The sequence below is a fragment of the Hermetia illucens genome, chromosome 1 (assembly GCF_905115235.1).
Source record: "Hermetia illucens chromosome 1, iHerIll2.2.curated.20191125, whole genome shotgun sequence".
Lineage (NCBI taxonomy): Eukaryota > Metazoa > Arthropoda > Insecta > Diptera > Stratiomyidae > Hermetia > Hermetia illucens.
Genome location: NC_051849.1, coordinates 62,588,815 through 62,614,917, shown reverse-complemented (window position 1 = coordinate 62,614,917; position 26,103 = coordinate 62,588,815). Strand labels below are relative to the sequence as shown.

The 26,103-nt window shown below is 39.9% G+C and overlaps 1 protein-coding gene across 1 annotated transcript in view; it reads right to left on the bottom strand.

The window, feature by feature from the left end:
* Positions 1-5,673: 5,673 nt before the first annotated feature.
* LOC119646701 (serine protease filzig) overlaps positions 5,674-26,103 on the bottom strand; it is a 213,807-nt gene continuing 193,377 nt past the window's right edge. The window contains exon 9 of the mRNA XM_038047267.1: positions 5,674-6,541. Coding sequence (XP_037903195.1) covers positions 6,377-6,541 — 165 coding nt within the window. The 3' untranslated portion in view covers positions 5,674-6,376. The remainder of the gene's footprint in view (positions 6,542-26,103) is intronic.

The following is a 26,103-nucleotide window of genomic DNA, read 5'->3' as shown; positions in this document are numbered from 1 at the left end:
GTGAGGTTTAAGTAATCCTTTATGCGTATGGGTTCGTATCCCCCAATAAGCACCCTGGACTGTTCCATCCTTGGTAGGTCCGCCTAGTATAGTTCCCTCAACCGTTCCTCTTCATTTCTTAGATTCATAGCCATGAAACCGTCTCCGATTCCACAGAAGGGTTCTGACCCGTGTAAAGGCGTCCCTGCTATCTTCTGGGCTAGTTCATCCGTTGCCTCGTTGCCTTCCAACCCAGCAATTACGACGTAAGTAGAATAATCGAATCTAAGTGAATGCTAGGGCAAGTGTGTTGACAAAATTCGGAGAAAGCAAGAAGATGGGTATACATTGGCGGGGGAATATTCCACCCTTTCATTCTCGTATTTGCCGCGGTCACTCATAAAAGACAGCCACAGTTAAGTGAGAAAAGTTCTGGAATTGTAAATCTTTTGAACCCACTTTCCGAGAAAACGAATAGACTGCAAACAGTTTTAAATGGTCCAGTTTATTTGATTACACTCTGCCTTGATTATACCACTATCGGTTTCTCTATCGGTTGCCTTATTTCCTCTGGAAAATTTTTTTCTCTAGATTATTTTATTGTCAATTCTTTCTAATTGTTCTTCGTTTTTAACTTCATTCAGTCATTTCAGTCTCGTTTGGTTTAATATTATGGGACGGACAAATATTTGTAGTATGGCATTTTATTTTCCTCATTAATTTGGTTTTTTAAGGAAATTTTGCTATTTTTCCGAAGTGAGAGTCACTTGACGCCATAATTCCACAGAATGAAATTATGTGGCCGAAGTTGATCCATTAACTGCCTCAATCAAAATTGATGGGGGTTTTCTCTCATTGGCACTCAGCGTGAAGCAGTTACGCCCGTGCGATCCTACCTACGTAAAAACTGAACCGCTCTCAATTGTCACCAGTTTATTGAAAAGATCCGCCGGGAATCACTCGCAACGTCGAGTACGTTTGCAGAATGGTGTATTCCTGTATTTCCCAACACATATCCCATACCGTATGTAGAATTATCAAGTACGCTCTGCGGTTAATATGGATATACAGGACGGATCAGTTCATGCAAGGCTCCGAAGAAATTAAATTATCAGACCTACACTAGGCCATTCCAATGAACTGTAGAGGCAATCTCATCATAGATTTGGAATAGAATTTTCGTAGTTATACGAGACACATAAAGCCTCATAATGCCTGGTATATTCAATGGATCTACTTTCTAAAATTCTGTACGTACTTTTAAGAATCCTCCGGAGGGTCTTTAACAAGATAGCGCAGAAGAGCGCTCCGGCGAGTACTGATGTTGGTGTTGTTGATATCCCCGTCTATGCTCTCAGCAACTGTTGCCACCAATTTCCGCGATAACTTCAAGTCGAAACCGCTCCTTGATGGTAGTCGGGATTGTGTTGTTGTGAGTAATAATAAACAGAAACGCTAGACGAAACTGCAGTTGACAAAGAGGAGTTTGATAAAAAGATTCGTTCGTAGTATGTAGCATTCGCTGCCTAGATGGAATGGTCGTCATAGATTGTGGCGAAACAGTTGAGAAACGCGGAGCTATGCTCTGGGTTATTGTGGTTCATAGACATCGAACTGCAATCCGATTAGTGGGTTTGACACCATATTGTCCATTATGAGAGCTCGGGAGTGATTCATCTTTGAGGACACAAAGTTATAATTTCCTCCTCCTCTACTTTCTAAGACGCTGCGGTGGTCTTCCTTCCGATTGAAACTATCTATTACTCGTTCTTTTACAACTTGTATCTAGCAGCATTAAGGCTTCGCCACCTGTCATTATGGGAAGCTTGTTCCCAGTTTTTGATAGCAGCATCAGCCAATGCTACTGACACCCCAATTGCTGGGGGGAAGTTGAAGCTGCTTTTGCTAAGGCATCCGAGATTTAATTTCTCTCTTCACCACAATGACTAGGTACTCAGAGAAATTCCACTGTATTTAATCTAGGAACAGAGTTCAATCTATGTCTACATTCAACCGCCCGTCAATCATCCAGGTTCCTGCTCTTAGGATTGCATACATTTCAGCCTGAAAGGCCGTTGTGTATTGTCACAAAGGAAAAGCCCACTTCTTGTTTTTATTCGAGAGGTAGACTCCTGCACCAGAACCATTTTCTGTTTCTGAGACATCGGTGTAGAAGACGTCAGTATATCCTGACAGGCCGTCTCAGGTTCGTCCCAGTTTTCTCATCGTTTCAAGATAATATCATATCTTCTACCAAACAGATGAATGGGGATCCGAGAATCGGAGGGCATTGCGAAAATTAGATTTATTTCTCCCAATAACTCTTACAATGCTCTGTCCCTCCCATGTGTATTGTTTCCCCATAGAACTAATTGAATTATTTGGAGTGTGGCTAGTTTCAGCAAAAACCCTTTTGTTTCTCCTTAATCCACCACACTACGGATGCATAAGCGAACATCGGCCTAACAATAGCAACATATATCCACATTACTACCTGAGGCCTAAGTCCCCATGTCGAGGCAAAGGTCGGCCTACACAGTCCATAAGCTGTGAGAGCTCGTTTCATCTTTATCTCAACATGTTTGTTCCAAGAGTTGAAGGGTTGTACCCTCCATCTCTGGAAGGTAAAGATCATTCGTTTACTGCTTTTTGTAAATAATACTATTGGGGTTTTATTTAGACTTACTGAAAGTCCATGCCTGAAACACCAACTGTCAACCAAATCAACGGCACGTTGTGTAGTTCTACACACCATTCCGACATTTCGACGAACAGCCAGCGCAGCCACGTCATCCGCATAAGCTTGAACGTGTATTGAGAGATTTTGCAGTTTGCATACTCCACAGAAGTGGCGATAGCACACCTCCTTGCGGGCAGCCTTTCGTCACTTCCGCTGTTAGGTAGCGATCAACACCCACTTCAGCACACAGCAATCTTTGTGTTAGCATACAAAAAAAGCCCCTCCAATGTCCACGAACACCCCTATCGCGTACTCGCCTTTCAGAATTACATTCTCTATCTTTGAAACCAAAAAAATTAAGAGTAGACTCATAGGACTTTCCACGTTGGTAAGCATGTTAGTTTTCATTTAATGGGTGGAGCTAAGGACGAACGATAAGGCGCCTTCTCGCGAATATGACACTCAACCAGTCTCTCCAGACATTTCAGCGGAAATGATGTTAAGCTGATTTGCGTGAAGTTTTTTGAATTTGAATAGTCATGTTTTTCAGGCTTTGGTATGAAATTACCTTCACCTTCTGTCAAGAGGAAGGCGCATAGCGCAACGCAAAACATCCTCGAAAAATGTTTCTTAGAAGTTGTTCTAAGTGCTCTATAACCTCCTTTAGCATCGCTGGGTAAATGCCACCCATGACAGGTGCTTTAAGGTGTTCAAATGATAGTCTAGATAGTATTTCTCGCACTGTCCCAATATCCTTTGCACTAATTCTCTTCAACTCTCTCTCTTTCCTCAAATCTGGAGTTCGTGAAAGTACCATCCGGTTTTCTAAGAGAGTCCAATTTGGCCGACTCATCCTTATTAAGGATTCTGCACAGCCTGGAAGCCTCCATTTCACCTTCCATTTCCTCTCAGTATGCTCTAAAAGAGTCTCGTTTCGAACGTTTTACGAGCCTCTAATATTCACGCTGTGAGTTCCGGAAGTTTAACCAGCTTCCATCCTTATTGCTTTCGCAAGCACGATTTAGAAGTCATATGATTGATTTCCTGAGTTTCTGCAGTTCTCGGTTTCACCTTGGAACCATTTTACCACTTTGGCTTCTGGAAATAGGAGAAACCTCTTTAAATCACTCTAAAAGTATGGAATTTAGAGTTTCCAATTGATCTTTTATCGCCAAAGGAATCCTTAGTTACCGCGAGAGCTCTACTTTATCGCCAAGAAGTTCATTGAACTTTGTTCAATCTGTTTTCTTAGAATTTCGTCTTTGTATTACTGGTTGTTCGCCTGCAATAGTCAAACTAAATTCTAGGTAACGGTGACCTGAGATTGAGACTTCATCTAGCTCTCGCCGGTTTCAAATCAACTCTAACAACTTTGAAGTGCAGATCGTTAAGTCAATTACTTCATTGCTACTTGACCCCACGAGATTAGGGACGCACCCAGACCAGCTGAAGTGATAAAATCAAACACCTTCTCTCCCCTAGGATTGCATTTGCAACTGCCCCAACAAATATACTTAGCGTTCGCATCACAACCTATTTAAAGTACAAGGCCACTTGATTCTGCATACACTACCAGATCTCTTATTTCTTACATCGACGGAGAACATAAACAATCATAGGGTAAGTAAGCAGAGTTAACTATGACGTTTCTCCTCTTATCATTAACCTAGCATTGTAAGTTGAGCGTAACAAACGGCCCGCTAAATTTTCTTTCTGCCGAGCATTCCTTTTCCGAATTTTTGAAGAGCTAGGCAACAGTGTCACCGACAGGCCAGCCGTAGTCAGGTTACCAGTTCCTCTCATTGAGGGAGTTGTCGTACTATCCTTTCTGGCTGACTGTGCCGTAGTCACCGTGTGTGGGTTTTCCACTGAAGTGGAGAGAATGTCTTCCACAGATTTCTCCGTGGGGGAACATGAATTAGGTGAGGCCTCCAAAATTCATGCCTCGGTCACGGCTCAAAGTCGCGGGTTGCAATCCTTTGTTTCCATCTCCATGTGTTTCTGGACACCCTTAGTGTAGTAGTAAACTACCACAAGCTCCCCCACCACAATAAGGTGGTGTCCGAGGAGGAGGGCAGAGTTTTTACAAGAAATATTATTTCAACTTGATGTGAACTTTTTGAGGCAAATTGATGTATTTTCTAGATGTGAAACTGCAGGGACAATTGATCTAATAAGTACATTGTCTTTGTCATTGTATCCCGTATTACGTTACATCTAAAACTGACTAGAAGCGCTGACTGACTTTCCCTAAGCCGGAAACGGACCTATTTACAACTACAAAATATCAATCAAGAGCATCTGGTTACGTTAGAATAGTAAAGTATCCCATATGTAGTATAACTGGGGGTGCTATTGCCGTTATAGTTAATTTCGTCTGCACTATGTTTATTAGCACGGTCTGGTTCTTCTGGTAATTAAGAGCAAAATGTCTTCAAGTCAAACAATATTCAAATCTTCTTAAATATGTGAACGTGTAGGGCACTTGACCCTTCAGAAACTTTCGATAAATTCGAAACAAGAAGTTATTAGTTACACACAATCCTAACTTTTAATGAATTGTAATGGAAATGGGACATAGTGCGTCAACCATGCCTATGCGCCATTGCAGACGGTTTACTGATGTGCACTTCAACTCCCCCAGTACTTCCTGAGATGCTTGCTCTCTCCCTCCACTATTCTGATCTATGTGTTTCCGGAGCGATCCACACATTGGCCATCTACAGATAGTGGATTCCACTGCATGGCGTTGCACACAATGATTAACAGTGGTAGCGATCTGCTCACAATTATATGGTTTAAATATTTTGGGTCAATACTCTCAGCCATTGGCAGACTAGAGCCACAACTAGCATTTTTTACGGTCTACGTACTAACGAACGGCCGGCAATTTAAAATCGGGTTTATTTTGAAAATTTACCTATATTTGTAAACATTTTATAATCTTTACAATAGTAATAAAACATTATTCAAAACATTATGTTTGTTTTGATCAACAAAAATGACATTGTGCTTCTTCATTCTATTTATACGTAATAAACAACAATTTCTTGAAATAAATATTATAAATATAATAAAATAATTTAAATTTCATCGAAAGTAATTTACATAGTTCAAATGCTGGAAAAAAGCCTTGAAAATCATTTATGCGATGACAAACGAATCAATGATAAAAGATTTGTACAAAAGAATGATTTGACTATAAAGAGTAAACAAGGTGAACGGAAGGACCCATGTAACAACAAATTTGGCTTAAGAGTATTTCAGAACAAAGCTTTAAACCCTAAGGCACATAAATTGAATATAAATAAAAAGAACATAAATAATTTTAAATAAATAAATAAAATAAATAATAACCTTATCGATCATAATCTAAAGCACAACATTCAACCGATTTTTCACGGGATTATTTCATAAACATTTTTTCGTAAAACCTCGTAAGAATCACTCACCTTAGGGACATTCAGTATTTCACATTCAAATTAAACTAATATTTTTTAAAGATATTGTACTTATCAGCTATTCGATTTGCTCAATATTTCGCCTGTAATGCGGAACGTATGGCGATATTGAACCTTTAATTGTTCTATCGATATATTTATATGTTTTTGAAACGGACATCGTTGACAAGAGAGAGCACACGTTTTCCGTCAATAAAATCTTTTTTATGAATAAGACTAATAATAGCTAGTAGTCGTTGCTGATTCTGACTGCTACTTATTTGACACCTGTGATGCTTCTCAACCATGGCTTATAGTATGTTGTACGCATATAGACGCCAGGTAGATATGGTGCTGCACACTGAATGCCGTGTGAGACTGTTCCAGCCAATTCCCAACGTCCATCGGAGCGTTGCATTACAAGTGGTCCACCACTGTCACCCTGAAAGAGAAATATTTGTATTAGCGAATGCCTGAACACCATAACAGAATTTTCTGAGTCGCTGAAATTTAATTGGAAAATGATGACTAATGGTCTTTTCTCGGCTTATAACTTAGTCACAAAATGGGCAACCTCCTGATATGAAGAAATTTACTATAGATTCATAATTTAGATGAAAGTTTAACTTTTTGATTGGAAGATATTGACGCTAGGGATCCAGGAGTCTGTGGAAACCTCTCTAGCCTTTCTTTAGAATATTTCAATCTCGCGTTGGCCCAGTACTGCTAGCTAAAGTTTAGTAAAATATAGCTGTAACGCAATTGGCTTGCTTTCGGAGTGTTGCTGCTGCCTGATTGAGTCTCACATTTTGTAGGCTTCGGCATTAGCAGCCAGCCAGCTTCTAAAGTGTTACTTCATTTTAATTGGTGCTCGGAGGTGGCGGTGAGGAAGACGGGGCAGCAACGCTGTCGGCCAAACCAAAACCAAGTGGCCGAGGAGAACCTCCACTGTGGTGGCACCGGGAGACGCTGTTCTCACTTTGGTTTGTCGGCCGTGCTCCAAAGGCCTAATCAGAGCAATCAGACCCGAGTCTGTATGGGGATTCATCTGAAGTGGCAAATTGGTCACGAAACCTCACCAGGGGTATACTGATACAATGGGAACCGAGATAGCCCCTGGAGTCTCATACTTCAGGTGAACTCCCGTTGTCTGTGAGTACAGCTCGGTTATTTGCGGTTGGCTCCCTAGTGGGAGTTTCACGGGGGTTGTTGGTTATGTTCAAGCGAGAAGAGACCTTCGGGCCTCGGCGTGGTGTTGCGTTTCAACGCGGGTGCCGTACACCTTAGTTCGGTAGAGATTTAGATATGTCTTGCATCCACCGGTATGAATGCTAAGCCATGCACTTGGTATAGACTGGAGACTGGCACCGTTGTTGCTTAGCTCAGCGAGGCTCTGATTGTGGTCACAAAATCAATCCGTGTCTTAAAAAGACCGTGAGATTAAGTCGTCCAGACAGGTGCTCACGTTAAACCCTCAAGGACGCACCCCATTCCAATTGTGATAGATCAGAGCTCTAGTCAGGTGCTACGACCAAGATTACTGGCATCAAAATCAAGACGGCTGGGGTGATGTATAACAATAACAAAAACAGTATTCGGCCAGTACATTAGAAAACCCTAACCAGAGTAGGGTGAGCAGATAATTTTGTGGAGTACTTCTAGTAACTCAAAAAGTTTGCAAATTCGAATTTGTAATTAATTGAAAATACACGATAACTTAGAGAAAGGTTTTCTGTGCTAATTCTGATAGAGTTATTCTTCCACAAAGCTCTTTTTAAGGCTTTGGGGAAAACGAAATCTTATTAAGATCAGTTTAATGTCTATCTATTGGCCGTATGCATTTTTCTCAAAAACGACTACACCAATTGACAACTGACGATTTGATGGAAAGATTGCAACTGTAAACGTCCATACATGCAATGCGTGATATAGTTCTACGTTGAGTTTAAGGGGGGATTCCCATTCATGCAAAAAGGGGTGCATATTTTTCTCACCCGAACATAATCATGTTGAGTATCGGATGAAAGGTTTCGATTAGCACTTTTCGAAACAGATTTACTGTTAACATTGGGTGTAAAGCGGAGGAGGGAGGAGGATCGAAAGTGATCATTTTTTTCATCGACCTATTGTCAAAAATGTATAAACCGACAAACCTGAAAAATATCATGAAACTGTCACTATACGGTGTCTAGATCCCAAAATACCCTTGCTGAAGATCGCTCTATTATCGACAAGGTCTACTAGAGCCCAAAATTGTCTCTTTTGTGTAAAGTTCCTGCGAATCGAAACAGTGAATGTCAATATCACACTGAAATGAATAACCACAGTTCTGCATTCAAATATTTTTACACATGAAATACACAAATCCCTTTATACCTGACATGCCTCGTTTCCTCGGACCGTCCCTCGATAGTAGTGATCACGAATTAAGCTCCTTTTTGTGAAATTCTCAATATTAACCGAGATATAAGCGTTTAAAGTTTTTTTCCAAGATTTCTCCAAAAATCAATAATTTTCCTGGCACTCAGAGCCCCCAACCTATATACCATTTTGAAGCTCAGACCCTCCCCCGAAAGTAATGATCACGAATTAAGCTTCTTTTTGCGAAATCCTTAATATTAAGGGAGATATAAACGTTTAAAGCTTTTCCCAAGATTCCTCCCAAAATCAGGAAAGTTTTTACTGCAATATTTCAAATTACGAAAGATCTAGGCTGGACGCAATGTTACGAATGATTTTCACGATTTCAAAGTGCTTGTCAGCCATTTCAAAATGATCTTCATCTAGTGCTGTATTCAACTTCAATTGACAACTCCCAAGTCCAGAAAGGAAGCGGGTGAAAATCGAAACATTCTTGCAAAAACCATAACGGGGGGTGAAACCTGCGGTTACGGTTATGACATTGAGACGAAAGTTTTATTTCTTTTCAACTTGAGTAGAATTTTGCATTTGGAGAGCCATAGAACGGCTATGTGAAAAATTTTCAAAAAGGGGAGACTTGTGGCGAGGAGATTTTAGGTTTTTGCATTATAACAATGCGTTCGTACAATCAGCCTTCTCAATCCGGCAACTTTGTACTAAAAAATAGCTTTTCGGACAAGTTGTCCAGGACCGCTTTGAGAAACAGAAACACCGCGAGAAGTGTGTGAAAAGGAGAGAAGAGTATTTTACATGGATGAATAGTCTAAAAAATGACAAAGTTTCGAAAAATTCGACTCCTAGAAATAAAAGAAGACAAAAAGACAGATTCAAAAATGCAATTAGACAGCGTCGGACCGAAACTAGCGGCGGAAATAGGAAAGCGGTCATCATTACATAGTCCCATAAATTGAAGGACATCTAGGCCGGTGTGATCCTGGTAAGGATGTTATCGAACAGAGAAGGACCGCGAATTTCTATATTCTCAGCTCTACCTTGCACAAAGTTGTGTGGTCTACTGGAAGATTGCTCTCAGTGGGTTTTGTGTTTCAGAACTATCTTTTATGATGCGGTATCCTTCAGGTATCCGGATAGCTTAGGTGTTAGGGCGCTAGGCTGTCGTAGCGCAAGGTCAATTGAATGGCAAATAAATTGACACATATCTGTCAGAGAAACCTCTGCTGTTTCACTTGCAGGAAAGGATGGGATAAAAACAGATTGACCTTTACCATAAAGAAGTAGATTTAGTGAAAGAATGACAAAGTCAATTGTAATTTTCGTGCATTTCTCAGATTATGGAGGACACTGGACCTATAATAGATTCCGCAGTATGAATTTCAGTATTCGAGATTTATGGAGGAATGAAAAAATTGGAGAATTTCTCAAAACTAATAATGGGTACACTTTCATCCAGTAAATTATACCCGAATCACTTTCGGATAAGCAGGAAAACTACCAGCTCATTAGAACTGATGCGGTAGTTGAGGGAATTTCGCGGAAACGACAGCTACTGTAGCGTAGTACTCTTCTGAAAGTGGGGCTCAGACTCTAATTTCCAGAGCTTGCTATCTTTTCCAATGAAGTATTTGACAATGAATACCGTGCTGTAACCTTTAGTGGATGAGAAACTATTCTGAAAATGGCTTTAGCCGTTAGAAGGAGGCTTATCACGTAGAACTTAATTTTAATAAGCTTAGCTCCGTGTATATGAAAAGCGAAGCGAGTGGGAAATCTGAGTTCATCACTTCGGGTATGAAATATTTTATTAATTAAACCTCCACAAACCATTTGAAGTGATTTAAACTTGCTTTTTCTGTTGGTCTTCAGTGTTTGTAAGACCAATAAATAACACTAACGAATAAAAGAAACAAGTTTTAATTACACGTGATTACACTCAGACTCCACAAACCCTTGCAAACGCAAAAATGTGATAGAGTGTTTGGTTTGTGTAGTTTTCCAAGTGCTTGCAATCGATTCGATCTAGTGTCGGCTTTTTGGACAAATCAAAGGGTATTTGTTTGTCTGCTCAGAAAATACTAACGCACTTGCAAATGTGTATTTGGTTTGGCCAAACCTTTGTGGAGGTTTGAAATTTGCGACAGGCGCCAAATATATAGAGCCGGCATGACAATATAACTTTTCACGAGGGTAGTAGTAGGTAGATACGTTTAATACGTGAAAATATTTACTTCAATTTGATACTAATATCTAAAGATGTTTTGAGATGCAATAAATTTACGGAAACGATGTAGCTTTGACTTACTTTGGTTTTGTAAATCATGGCATTATTTTCATCAAATTTCTCGGTATTGCGCTCTACATTGTGACCTTTTCTTTGATATGTAATTTAAAAATGCAATAATATTAACTTTATTCCATTAGATAGATTATAAGATATCGCGCAAGGATAGTATTTTGAGAGATACATTATAAGGGCATCTTGGCGATTTTTTTAGGATTATCGCATTATTCCCAAGAATTGGGAATAAATGCATAATTTTTCGACCTCTTTTCGCCACCACTCCTTTCTTCCAAACATCGTTAAAATGAAGGCAAACCTTGAAAAGTACTAACCCAAATCTTTCATTCATCATTTGATTTGCTTACTTATCTACTGACAGAGGGAAGTGCTACAAGATACGCGATGAAATGAGCCATTGCATATTGAACGAAGTTTCGTATATTGGCAACTTTGTAAAAAACCTACATATTATAAACACCCATTTCCTAGAAAACAATTTTAATAGGAAAGTTCTTGACAACGTTCTTTCGTCATTTCTTTACCATCCAAAGATTTTACGCCTCATGGTTTGGTGTCGTAGAAGATTGCCTAGTTCTCCTAAACGGTATAGGCGGTCCTACAGATAGAAAGAATTCTAAGAGGGTACAATGAAAAGAAAAACTAAATATTTGAAGCAGATACACAAGAAATCTGGCTGATACGTGGGTCGGCTGATATAACTTTCCCACTTTTAGTTTGCATTAAGCTGCCCCAAATGCAGATGAGAAAGCTCTAGGTGCAGTGAAAAACTTATTGAAAATAAGACAGCCATGTTTGCTGAACACTCTTGGATTTGCACGGATTATGTCTAATAGAAAGGAGACATTTCTGACAGTCAGTTCAGATTTCGTAATACACGATAAAGTGTCTGTAAAGAGAATATAGCGACTGCCTAGACGAATACCCTATTATAAAAAGGTATTTAATGAAAAATTGTCATTGGTACGAACAAAATTTATTCAATTTCTCATAATACCGAAAAATTAACGAAGCCCTTACCGAAACTGCTGGCTTTTAAATATGTTGTGCGCATCATTTTTGAATTTCTCATGGGAAAAATGATTGAATTGCATTTCAGACCATGATAACACTGTCTAATTCCTTTTAGGTTTCGTATTAGCTAATTTAGTGTAGATGGGTTAGGAAGGTTGGTATCAGTGACCGCTTCGAGGAGACTAATTAGTGTTGTGTTGCCCCGTTTTGATACTCATAACAGACTCAAACTCATAAGACTATAACTACTATGGTAAGCACAAGGATACATAGTTCAGCTGGCTCAGATTTTCAAAACCAGACGGAAGGAAAGCAGCTCTCCCTCCCTGCGCCTAGAGATCTCTGAGTTTCTGAAGGAATGGTTTACCTAATGTTAGTACCCTGGGCAATCCCGAAGAAAGTGTCTGAAAGTTTCCTTCTCTTCTCCACAGCATCGGCAATGCGAATTATAGGGTATACTGAGACTGGCAGCATAGTACACTATATGCCATCTTGTATGCATTGACATGTGTCTGGTGCAAGGGCTCTCGTGATTGGGTCTTGTTATCGGCTGGCCTAATCCTCTTTAACTTGGCGCCAATGATGAGCCTTTGCCATCTGAGTTCCGTGGCTGCCAACTAGTGCCAGTAAATTCCACCATTAACAGTCACCAGACACAGACTGTGCACGCCGGGAGACTGCCCAGCCCGAAGCCCCACCTGGCCAGTCCGTCATGCCGCTCACTCCCATCTATGTCCCGATGACCGGGAACCTTGAGAAGGGTAACCTTAAGCATGCCTCTCACACTGTTCAGCGCATTCTTGCACTATCTCACCAACCAAAAAGATGTCCCCACTCAATGCTCGCTTGGTTGTTAGTCAGAATGGCTTTATTACGCTTGGGACCCAGTTATCAACAGGCTTCCAGTATCGCCAATATTTTCGCTTGGAATACAGTGGCGAATACGGGGGGATTGTACGACTGTGTCTATGTGTGTAATAGCTTGCTGTGGTTGGAAAGCCCGTAGCAAAGTTTCTCGTCAAGTTCGAACTCACTTAGATTGAAAGCACCATACGGTGCAGCGTATTTAATGTGGAGGTCTAGGGATAGTAATGAAGTGTAGACACTATACGTCTACAGAGGCGTGGCAATCGCTGGCTTCACCGATCTTCAGTCTTCTTTTTCTTCAGTCTTTGTCCTCTTCATAAGCTGGGTGGGCTCATCGTAATCGGTTGCGCCATTTGGTTCTATCAAAAGTTTGATCTGGATGCAATCGTGAGGCTTTGAAATCCCCATCTAGTGTATCAATATCGTCGATGATATTGTGAAATCGACATCCAACCAAAGCAAGGATTATGGGAAATTTAATTCTAACTAGTAGTGACCTATCGCATGTCGAACATAAAATAAAAGCATTCCATATCAGCAGGGGAAGATAGCAAAAGCAGTAGAAATTAACGTTGACAAAAAAACAATTTACTAGAGTAACGCTCAACAAAAAGCTAGAAATTCAGAAGTATCTTGCATTGCCTCAACGACTTTTGAATTGTTACCGAAGATTACTGGGGTAAGATCAAGGCTATATTTCCCTATTTCGAGTGCAGTTAGCAGCATACGTGCTATCAGGACGGTTTACGACCGATGTATCCACGATCGATGGCACGCAATGGATGAGCCTAATACATTTCAACTGTCGCTCGTACGGTGGGAAACTCTCGCAGAATTGAATGAGAGTTGGGGCGAGTTTCAAACTAGTCGTTTAACACACGAGGCTACGCGATTTCGGGAGAATATAGAAGTTATCATGAATATTGCATTGACTCTATCACGACGATCCATTTGCCCACGATACTGGCATAAAGAGTTCAAAACAAAACATGAAAATTAGAGAATAACCGCAAACTGCAATTAATGAGTCATTCAGCCCCACGTCGCATTGCCAGAGTAGGTTCCCTTTTAGAGTGGAAGGAGAGTGGGACGCTTTCAGTATGTAAGCCTCACGTAATCGTTCCATCCATAAAAATAAAGGAAGATACCCACCTAAGTGGAGAATAAACAGATTTCATTAGGACATCCTTTTACAAAGAGTCATGTCGGAGAGGAAAGCCCAAACCTGCCTCCTCAATAGTATTTTGTATAAACTGCTGAGAGGCGTGTCTCATCCGATATAAGGATAAGAAAAGTGTACGCAAAGAAAGTGATTTTTAACCTTCTAGGAAGCGAATAATTGGCAAGAGGCATCAAAACATTCACAACCTAAAGCCGAAATAAGTTGATCGCGCCAGAAAAAAGCAAACTAGAACAAGCCAAGATACAATTCAACTCGAGAAGACTGTTATTTCTAATCAGAAAAGTATACTTCAAATTCCAAACTGATACCGATCGAAAGCACCTAAGAGATAATGTCAGCAGGGTCTGTAGAGCTAGGAGATTAAAACTCGGTTGTGCCACATAATTGTATTGGCTTGAAAGCATAGGATTTATAAATATTTCCGGTAGAAGGCCATAAATGAAGATTAGTGTTTATCTTAAGATAGATGTCAACACCCTATAGAAAATACAAGGAAGTAGTGTTCCAAAATGGTTTTGATAACGACAAAATGGCTTTGCTAATTGATTCTATTAAGAGATTTTCTGTCGGCATGTTTTTGAAACGAACCAAGGATATTACGAGCCTTTCCACAAAATTCATTCACTCTACTGCATAAGAAATCTAACAACATACCCCACCGTAATATGAATCTAAATCTAAATACCCAAGTCCGGAAACAAGGTCCATCGAGTATTGTATCTGTCAATGTGATGTACGATTTACAAGCAACCAGGAAAGCTTGTGCGAAAGCCGACACGAGATAAACAACGCCAAATTCACATTTCTCAAACCGACTGGAAAATTGCTACATTTTTCATTATGTCTGCTGCACTTGTAAATGTTTACCTAGCGCTTGTGTATTTTCGCGTCCATGCCCACATATAGCGGAACTTGTATGCAGGATCATATTGTTACACACGAGTTCAGCTTGCGTCATTAAGGCAGAATCTAGAGCTAAATCCCCGACTATAACCTGCAGGGATAAACGAAGCCACCCACAGACTTTCAAGTTCAGTTTTAATATCCTGTCGTGTGTATTTGCACAGAGATTTACTTTAAGGGTGTGCAGTTGCTGCGATAACAGTATGGTGCTTGAGCTGAATTTTACAGCCTGTTAAGGATTGATATGACTCCCGGGAATAAGGAAGTAAGAAAAGATAATTAAGCATGAAAGATGTCTATTTTTAGAAATACCATAAATCTAATATGTCCCATAAGTGCGAGCATAAAATTGTTTTAAATTGGAAAGTTTATCCGACGCGTTCTTCCCATTTTCCTACATTTTTTTTTTAACTGGAAAAGTTCCAATCTTTTTGTGAATATAACTTTTGTATGCTTCTGTTCGCTGACAAACTACCACCGGGTTGTGTAGAACTAAAACTACCATAGAATTTTAAATTGGATTCAAAGTCAATGCAATTTCCTTTTTTGACGTATCTACAGCTTCTAGCCTTCAACTTTCGCTCCGACAATTTCATTTGCGACCAGGATAAAGTTTTGGTTTGTTCTTGTCGTCAGAGTTTGTTCTATGTCATAATGAATATGAGATTCAGCAAATATTGTAGCCACATCCGTTGTATATCTAAAGGTTTTTCAATAATCCGATAAGTTGTGCCGAAATTTGGAGGCGGATTATGATTGAAAGCGAGCCATTCATGTACGGAGATTATCCGTTTAAGGAATTAGTATAAGTTCATATTTAGGGTCTTCGGTAAGGAATGAAAATTGAGAAATAATAAATGTTAATCACATATTGGCAGAGAAAGGTATATATTTAGTGTTGTTATAGTTAGTATCTATTATATCTGCTTTCATTGTTTGGTATACGATAGTTCGTAGTCAGTTTTGCGGATGTAATTTACGTAATCGCACAAAATATGGGGAATGACATGGGGGTCTGCACATGAACACTCTCTTCTCTTATACTTAGGATCAATTAATTTCCATTCATTTTGGGTTTGAAATGTGCGAGGAAAATCGGGCCATTAGCTCCATAAATAATAAGCAAACCATGTAAACGACACGGAGTGTGCTACACTACATTTTCGCACCAGATACTCATTCGCAGGTTTTGTGATGTTATCAGCAATTAGAAACACTATCCTTGTGCTGACTTAAACAACGATATCGACTGTGCAAATTAATTATTATTTATTGAAGTGAATTCAGAATGCTTCACCAATTAATTTGCTTGAATAAGTCACATAGTACACGGCAATTCAAAAGGAACAATCACTGGACAGTGCGTTTAAAGAAATCGAACTGAACGAAGAAGAATTTAAAAATTCACAGAAATGTTTATCTGTAACAATAAATTATCATAGATAAATCTCACAATGAAATACCGAATAAAATCAACCGGAAAACCTAAAATATTAGGGAAAGCAGGATTTTAGAGAACTAGTACATCTCAATAACAACGAGAGGCTTAAAATGGCACAGATCCCAAATTAGGTGGTAAATAGATCGGATAAGAATTTCACCATAGAACAGGTGGCATTACCCAACAAACGCCTAAACTGAGCCATAACGGAAGCAACTCCCTGAAATGAGGTCATTATTAACGACATTGAAGAATGAATCAAGAAGAAAAGTACTTTCGAGAAGTTATCCTTTACCAGGATTGTTTCTGGGAAACCATTTTTTCCCTAAACACGTGAAATTCTTCGTTGCTAAGACTAAATGTCTTTTCGAAATTTCCGAAATAAGTAAGGAATTCATGGAGATCATTATAAATATTAGTTTGGAAGGAATTAAAAGCTGAGCATCATATCAACAAGTATTGCGAAGCCAACCGAAATGTTTCGCTATGCAGGGGAAAGGATTGCGTCGATTACCAGAGTATTATGGCGTCAACAGACGCGCTGAATATAACAAAGCCTTCAATGCAAATCAGGGGAGAGCTTAATATATATCAACCTCAACTGTTGTGAATCTGGGTCAGACTTTAATGATCACAGTGATAGCACATGAAAGAAAAACTACTTAGGTCGCGTAGAAGACTTTCCTTCAAGTCGAAGACAGATTGCTAACGAGGAAGTAATCTACATCTAGAGTTTCTATGAGTTTTCCAACGCAAAACTCACTGAATTGAAGGAAATGGTTAACACTTCAGTGGTGGACACGAGAGATTATAGTCCAAAAACGTAACCGGTGATTTAAAGGGAGGGAGCCCTTGAATGTTTCCTGTTGTTTTTTAATTTAGATATAGGGAATTACAAGGCTCCAGGCTAGGATTGTATTACCAAAATGGCTTTTAAGCTAATAGGCTAATAAACATTAAGAATTGGGATCCCATCTTATTTTATACATAATTTATTGAAAAATCTCGACAAAGTAACGAACATTCTGTGCGAACAAACCTTGAGTTCACTAGGAGAACCACAGTGCATAGTACATCGCATTTCTGGAGAAAGCAGAAGCAACCGCAAAGACAATCAATCTTTACAGTGCAAAAACTGTAAGGGCTAAAGCGTTCCTGCAATTGTCCACTCTGCTGCCACACTCATCGGTCAAAACCGCAATATTTTTTTTAAGTTTGCATCCACTTGATATCGGCTCGGACCAACTGGAGAACAATGTGCTCAAACCGACGCCTCTTTTTGAGTTTACCACCCACGTAACTAAAAATAAGGGACGAAGACGGTATACGGTTTATAGTATGGTGGATGCACGTTCGCTGTAATGCTCACCTACATCATATTTACCAGCGTTAACAGTTGTGAACCGCTTCGGTCACGCTACTCTTACGGCAGAGATGAGACAGGATCTGATGAGTTGCTTCTGCCCTGGAAGGAACCTCTTATTTTTTCAAAAAAGCTAATTGGTAGAAATGAAAACTCAGCAGAAATCGCGGACAAAACTGTGATTATAATATGTGTTGTTAGCGCAGCAAAAGGTTAAGGTAATCATATTATAGACGTATTTTCGCGTGTAAGATCTTCTTAACCATCGTAAGGTGTGGACAGCAACACTTGCTCCATACCGGGTAACATTCAGCTGAGCGATCCTAAGTTGGACCGGGCAAGCCGGACCAACTTACTTTTCGGGGCTGATATCTACTACGAACTATTAGCTGTTCTCATGCTGGGCAATGAAGTGTTGCAACATCTTATCTAAAACATGTTACATGTAGCATCTTCAACACCGATAATTCCAAGCAAGGTGATCATATAGAATATTTTTCGAATTTAGATGAAACAGGATGTATATTACTGGCAACTACAACACAAACAAGCCGGGAAACCGAAAGCTGGACGCTTCAGGTATAAAAGGTTTGAGTGTTTCTTTTATAATAATATATCATTTGAGTGTGTTTCCATTAGTACGTAGCATCTAATACACCTGTGGTGCGGCAGGATTCGCGGCATTTGAAACTTATTTCGAATGTTGGGCTTGTAACCGGGCGAGTCTCGCAAAGGCCCTACTATGTTGAGGTCTATTGTGTGGAACGGCTTGGTAGTGCGGGGGAATGAGCCCACTTCTTTCCTTACATACCTGGTGACTTTACACTTTTGGCATGCGCCGCACTCTCTGCGCCAGGAATTGACATCCTTGTTCATGGAGGGCCAGAAGTATTTATCGGTGACTAACCGATTTTTTGACCTGATGCCTGGATGCGCTAAGTCGTGAACCGCGTGGAACACTTCCTTGCGAAAGGCCGAATGTATGGCCGAGGTCTGTGTGCGCCCTAAAACAACGTTGCGTTCACGGACTGATGAGGAACGCAATTCCGGATTCGGTCGCTGAAATCCCTCGGTTTCATCTGGGGGCGGAGTGATATGGCGCGGCAGGATTCGCGGCATTCGAAACTTATTTCGAATGTGGCGAATGTGAGCGGTGAGATGACGCCAACGGCGCTCTCCACACTTTTTTAGAACTCGCCACAGGAGTGGAGAGCGGGCGAGAAAGAGTGCCATTAGTTGGAGGCAGAATGACAGGGGAAAAATAATTGCCGATTCTGCCTTTAACTTTTCCGCGGTGACAGGTGTTTTTGTATTCTAGATAATAAAAGCTTGAATTACGAATTGTTAGACTTGTTGTTCGTTTGCAGTCATTAAAATAGTTTTCAATTACTAGCTGTAAAACTTATGGTTAAGTAAAAAACTTATGAAACTAAACACCCATATATTATATGAGAATATCCACATTCAGTCTTGAATTTGCAAAGAAGCGACAAATTCGATCTTTTATAACTTTGTTAATGATAGATTTCCACTAAATTTGATAGGTTTTCCACAAAACCTTAAAAATGAAGAGTGATTCATTTTATTCAAGACATGAGAAGAATGACCAATAGATGTTCCCTTGTGAGACTTCCTTTCAAAGAAGATCTTGGTAAACTTAGTGCATCTGAAAATATAATGATTTCTCCAAGCAGAACTGAAATTTGAACGAAATCCTGAATCACGCAGACAGAAAGTAAGTGTATGGATACAAGAAGTATTCTAACTTTACAATATTTTTTTTCTCATTATTGTATCCTCAAATCTACCAATCACTATGCTTAAAGTCGTTCCAGACGCCTCTGCGAAAATCGCTTCTGGATATAGTTTGAACGATGTATTAGCGGCCAGCCAATTCAATTACTACCATTCATCATTTTCATATTATCTGGTTTCGTTTGTCTACCAACATTGAAAAGATGTATCGGCAAGTCATGCGGTCGGAAGAAGACAACGGTTTCTGGTTAATGCTATCGCGAAATGAACCTAGTAAGTCTTTGAGATGTTAATAACTGAATACGACCACGTGTGGTACTTCCATTGGGTCGCATCTAATTATAAAACATGTGCAGCAGTTGTCATCGCAAAAAAAGATTTTTATATGGATGATGTGATGTCAGATACTCAACCCCTTCCAGAAACCATTTAGAACAGCAACAAGTTAACATAATCTTCCAGTGACCAGGTCTTAAGCTTTGCGAATGTTGTGCCAACAACAACAACCTACTTTAAATATTTCTGTTGAGAACCTTAGCTGGACGTAACGCATGAAAGAGAGAGAAATATGATATGCTGATATGATAGATGAATCGCAAAATAGGTTAGAAGAGATCAGTGCCCATTTATTCGCCCATTTGAATTGAACAGGTATTACTATCTCAAACGAACGACTTGGCGGGCACACAGGCCAGATTCGCGTACGTGATGTGATCGGAAGGCGGAAGTGGCAGTGGATCAGTCACACATTAGGGAGGGGCGAAAATTGCCTTGCTGGTTACGACATGCAACTCTACCAAAAAGGCCGATGACAGAGTCATCCCAAGAGCACTTCCAGGAAAAAAAGCTGAAGTGTATTTCAGCGAGCCATGAGCGATCGTCCGAAGGTGCGGTTGACACGCTTTACCCCATCAAGGAGTGAATGGGAACCGTATATAGCCATAGGATTGATGGCACCAGTTTCAGTTACTACCCAGATCTTCCGTTAGAAACTGTAGAAGTTCAAAATAGGGTGGGATGAAGAAATGCTCCTAGAACTGAAGATGGAATTATCAAGGTGTCCTAAGGAATGCTGAAGATATTGTAAGGACTTGAACCTCGTGAAATATTTGAGGGGAGGTATCTAAAAACAGTTGCATGAATGATTTCGAATGATTCAGAGGTCAAATGGTACATTTTCGAGTTATTCAGATAGAAGGTAGATAAAATTCGCACTGTTTATTTGCTATGAATAAAGACTGACGTGCATCACTGAAAACAGTAACGTTGACAAGGTTACCGGCTAAATTGGTTTATTGGCTTAAACGTGACATAGAAGTCCGAATGTTTAATTTTACTGAACGGACTCCGAAATCGTCCTGAATCAGTTTAATGCAGAATCGTCGTTATTTCACTCGTCAATAGTTAATCGTTCATTCAATGGAGAGTCCAGCAAACTTAGTATTGGGGAGGATGCCCTCGAAAGGCTGAGGTCTCTATTTTTTTAGGAAACTGACGAACACTATATGGAAAAGTACTAGGGTGTAGATACCAACTCAGATAAAACGTGGAATCATGGTGTTAGCCATGAGGAGCGTCGTAAACTCGTTTCTAAATCAAACCGATCTTTAAAACTCCAAACTGCAGGCATTATAGCGATAGTGGGCAAGAAGGCAACCGTAAAAAACTGTGTTATGTGCACATGGGTTAAATCAAAACCCATGACGCAGCTTATGGGAAACCATTCAACAGGACTACTATTTTAGCATGGTAGATAGCCGCGCAGAAATAATTGCAAATTTGTGAGATACAGGACGCGCACCTTATCGAAATCAGCGACTTTGGACGTTATGGACGTTACTCTGAATAGACACTATCATATGAAGTAAAGCGGGCAGGATGTTAGTTTGATGTCCATTATAGGTAGCAATTGCACATGAGCCACTCAAAACATTCTTGAGCGTTACTTACAGCTAAATTCCGGGAAGGTCCTTGTGGTACTAGTCTAAACCTCGAGTCAGTGTGTGCACGATTATTGTAGTAGATGAAATGATATCGTATGCCAGTATCCTTGTCGTGAAATATTTGGGTTGTGACGCCAATTTTGGCACAAGTTTCAAAATCACCAGGCTTAATAGACACGATTTCTGATCATAGCGTGAGGGAGAGCAAAGCGTCAAGAACCAAACCAACCTTTTCGAACCGAGCAAGCACGTATCAATGAAACTGCGCTTTGATGGTGAAAGAGCTGAATGGTCAAAATTCGACTAATTTACGGATGGTTCTTATAGTTTTGTTCTTGTGGGTAACAAAAGTCAATATGGGTTATTATTATATCGTCCCCATCTTCGAATTCATTACAAATTTGAAAAATATTTATTTCTTTGCTTCGTCTGGTTGCGATAAGCTTTTATGTGTAAGCGCCATCTGCGTTGGGGTCTAGTAATATTCTTCAGCTCTCCCTAGGAATTGTTCGCCCCCCTTCTCCGTCGTTTTGTGCTATGCAGCTCTAGGGTGACCGACTCGTGAGCTTTCCAGTGATTGTATGGATATCACACTGTAGGCCCTTTCTCAATCTGTGACCTATTCACTGCCACTTTTGCTTTCTTTTCAGTAGGTTGAATAATATGGCTTTATAAAGTGTCGACAAAACAGCAATTAGGAGGTCAGAATCCGCCCCGATTTCCACCGGTTATGAGTTTGACTTCCCCATTTACGAAGGAGTAACTAATATTATCCGTACCCGAAATCCTGTCGAATCAATTCGAAATAAATTCACCGCCATAGGAAGTGGCAAAACAATTAACATGAAATCGAAGAGGGAAAAGCCTTGGATAAGCAGTTGGTTGAAAGCAACCCCATTCTTATGGAAAATTTCCAGTAAGTTTTGAGTTTTGGCTTCCTTGGACGTACTCTTCCAATTACGACTTTCGTACTAATATTGATCCATTTCTGCTGTTGAGTGAGCCTTCGTATGTTTCTCTCGACTGGCCTAAGATATCAAATTGATTGTGACTTTTCATTGCAGCTACATTCATATCATTATCAATCATCATATTAGCATTCAAATGACCGCTGCGCTTCACTGGCTGTGCTGAAGCTGTTGAAGGGTCTCGAACGATGGCGTTGAACAAGTCCAGAGCAGTTACTTTATTAGCGCAAGCTAAAGATTTCACGTAACTCCAAAGAAAATGTTCAAGGAGTGTTAAGTCACATGATCGCGGCACCCAATTGACGGACGTTCGTTAGTAGCCAAATTTTTGTTTCACAATTTGGAGTATTCCGGCCAAAATGTTCAATGCTCAATTAACGAACTTACTTCATTGCTTATGATCATCCGCCTTCACTTCTTACCTCAGCAATAATCTTAAAAATATGTTGACTTAAAATACACCGTAAAATATAACTCCCTAACGACGCTGAATAGGCATTTCTGGATGCGCTTCGATTCAATTTTAGATAGGCAACTGATTTCATTGGTTATCTGGTTCTCATTCAGCTTTTTTCAAGCGATAATAACTTAGAGTTTTTGAATATAACTTTACGAAATCCGGCCACACCTGCAGTGTCCCTTTCAGTATTTTCGGTCGCATATTCGTTGCGAAAGACTACCCCAGTTGACTGTGTCCCCCAGTTTGCTAATTATAGTTAGTGGTGAAAGCTTTCCTGGATCGTGAACATGTTGGCCAGGGTTATTATGCGACAGCTCTAATTTACATTTTCATTATTGCACAGATCGTGGAAACATTAATTCGTGCTAAATAGAATTCACTCGGCAAGATAGGTCTGAACGTCGAAGATGGCAAGTGACCAAAAGGCCGGCGGAAACAACGGTGGCCTTATACGCTACATGGTGATTTGATAGTTTCACGACTACATCCAGATCAGACCTTTGGTAAAATCAAATGGCGCAACCGATCACGACGAGCCGACCCTGCTTGTAAACGGGACAAATAAAGGAAAAGAAGATTGTTGAATGTTGCATTGTGCTGAGCATATTGTTACCTTACGGATTTTAGACATTTCAAAAGTGCTTACATCAATGGCACAACAAAAGTTTTTTTTCGGTAGTGTCTGTTCCTAAGGCGGATGACTTTCATATCTTGGGTGGTGATCCTGTATTGATAACTTTCGGTGCACTATAATAGACTGTAGGAGACAATGTGGTTGGCATTGCGTTCGCCCGTGGCTATCACCTTGATGTGACTCAGGTACTCATTCACAGCTGAGTCGACTGGTGTCCGGCATCCAATTACAATACAAATCCCTCTACCACCAGTGACATTTAAACCCCAACCTTCTTTGCGAGACCCTAGCGCTTTAACCACTTAGCCATCCGGGTATACAACCTATTATACTTATGAAGGAGTTTATTTGGGCCGGAGGTCCTTCGAGCGCAATGTTCGGGGTCGTTATTTCAAAGACGAGTATGTGTTCTTTTGCGGTGGATATTTTAGACGGTTCTTGAAGTTACCAGTTGGACCGGTATTATGAACGGTCGTGACTGGTATTCATTCACCTTGTACGGGAGGTAGTGCTTCATGTCTGTAGAAATATTATATCATAAGTTTGATTCCTAGTGGTTGCACAAATTGAACTTTCCCTAAGTTTCTTACAAATAATGCCATTTAAAGAACATTTGACGAATCCTTGACTCAGTGGTTGAGATCAGTTGATTGGCGAATTAGATGCAATTGGGTAACTTTGATTAGGCCGCATAGGAAATGAACGGACGAGGAACGTCCAAGATGATACTCATGGGGAAAATCGATTGCCTGCTAATTTGAGAATTTGGTTGATATACCGACTATTCACCATTATTCGGTATAAAGATAGATTCATAAAGAGAAAACAAAGTTCATATATAAAATCAAGCAATTAGTGGTGTTTCAATTTATATATGTTTTGCTGGCACTGTAGTGCTCCAATGATCCTTCAAAATGGCAGTGCATATTTGGATTTCATCTAATAAATTCAAACGAGTTCTTCTAACAAAAAGTTGACGAAACAGTGTTTTTGATGCCGTTCACCGTACTAAAAACCATAATTAAATTTAATTTAAAGAATACGGTAGCAAAGCAAAGACTATATCCATCTTCCTATTCCAACAATGAAATTCGACCATCCGTAAATTGTTTGTGGGTTAGTTAATATTAGGCTTCATGAATTTCCAAACATTTAATTAAATCCTCAAGAGAAGCTGGATCATGGACAGCATAGAAAGATGAAAATTTTTCTGTGGTAATGAAACATGGAAACCAGACAAGAGATGGAAGGAAAAGGAGTCAATACTAAGGGTACAAGTAACTTACAATAATTTTAGGATTCCTGATTCAGTAATTGGAGCGTGTGGGTTTGAATAATATTGAAGCCAACAATAAAACGCACAAGTTCAAGAATTTAATTTGTTTGTTGAAGAACACAATGCAGTTCTGGTATGTAATTGGCTATGATACAAAAAGGGATGTGTGGGCGATCAGTTTACAAAAGCGTGCATCCTGAAACTATTATTGTTATTTCGTGCTGTCTATGTACGGGGCAACGGCGACGGCATTATCTCCTTAACATTGATTGAATGGAATTTGGAATTCAGAAAAACTGTTGAAGCAAAGAAAGTACGTTTGAGAATAAGGAATCAGATTCACACTGAACAAAAGAATATGAAATGAATAATTGATTCCGTTAGGTTTATCCAGATGAAAAGGCAATTTTCCTCTGAATTTTGAGCATTTATTTTAGCCGGAAAATTTTTGAATGAATTAATCATCAGGATTTTCCGTTTCGCTCGTCTTTTGTGGCGAATTTTGAATACTTTTCCACGCAGGATATTATAAGAAATTCAAATTCTATCACCGGCAGTGATTTAATAAAGAAAAGATTTTTTCCTGTACCTTTAAATTAAAATTTCGGAAATTGGTTTTGTAGCTCCTAATTGCGACTAAAGTGGCTTGAATCGTCCGAAATAAATGGTGATTTGAACGCCAGAGAAGAAAAAGCTTTCAAGTTATACATATATCCCGTATTTGGTATTTTCCATCCAATCATCTTTGTTAATAAGGTTCTGCTGTGTTCATTTCAGCTTACAAAAACTGTTCGCTCGAAACGTCTCACCATAGGGTCAAAGCTTTTACTGTACAAGACAATGATCTTACCAGTCCTCATGTATTCCTCGGAGACTTGAGTTCTTAGCAAGAAGAATTGCGAACTCTTGGCCGCGTTCGAGAGAAGAATCCTCCAAAGAATTTTTGGCCCCCTGCATGAGGATGGACGATTCCGTACCCTACATAACGACGAAATCTATGAGCGATACCATGACCGTCAAGTTATGGATAAATTCCGTCTCAATAGGATACGATGGGCGGGTCACTTAATGAGGATGATCGAGCCCAGAAAGTCTATAAAGGAAATATCTATGGTAGAAAAAGAAGACGAAGCAGATCTTCTCTGAGATGGATCGATGGCGTAGCTTTTAGGGAAATCGAATTGGTGGACCATGAGTTCCTTATTAAGGCTAGGTATGCCGGATATTGGTTGTTGTGGTTCATCCAGATGAAAGAAGATTCGCAGGAGGTATTATCGTACGAACAATTTTATACCACGTTTGCACTATACATTTACCACTGCTATGGGTAGCAAGAATAGCGAAGTGAAAAACAAATCATAAGTGAAACTAACTTGGCACAGTCGCAACTGATCCTTATTGGGGCCCAGTGCGGTCTTATACGCGCATGCATTTGTTTCATTGACTTGATCTTGTTAGCACTGATGAAGGGAACAAGTGGTTCCCGAAATATCGGTATTTGCAAGAATAAATACCCACA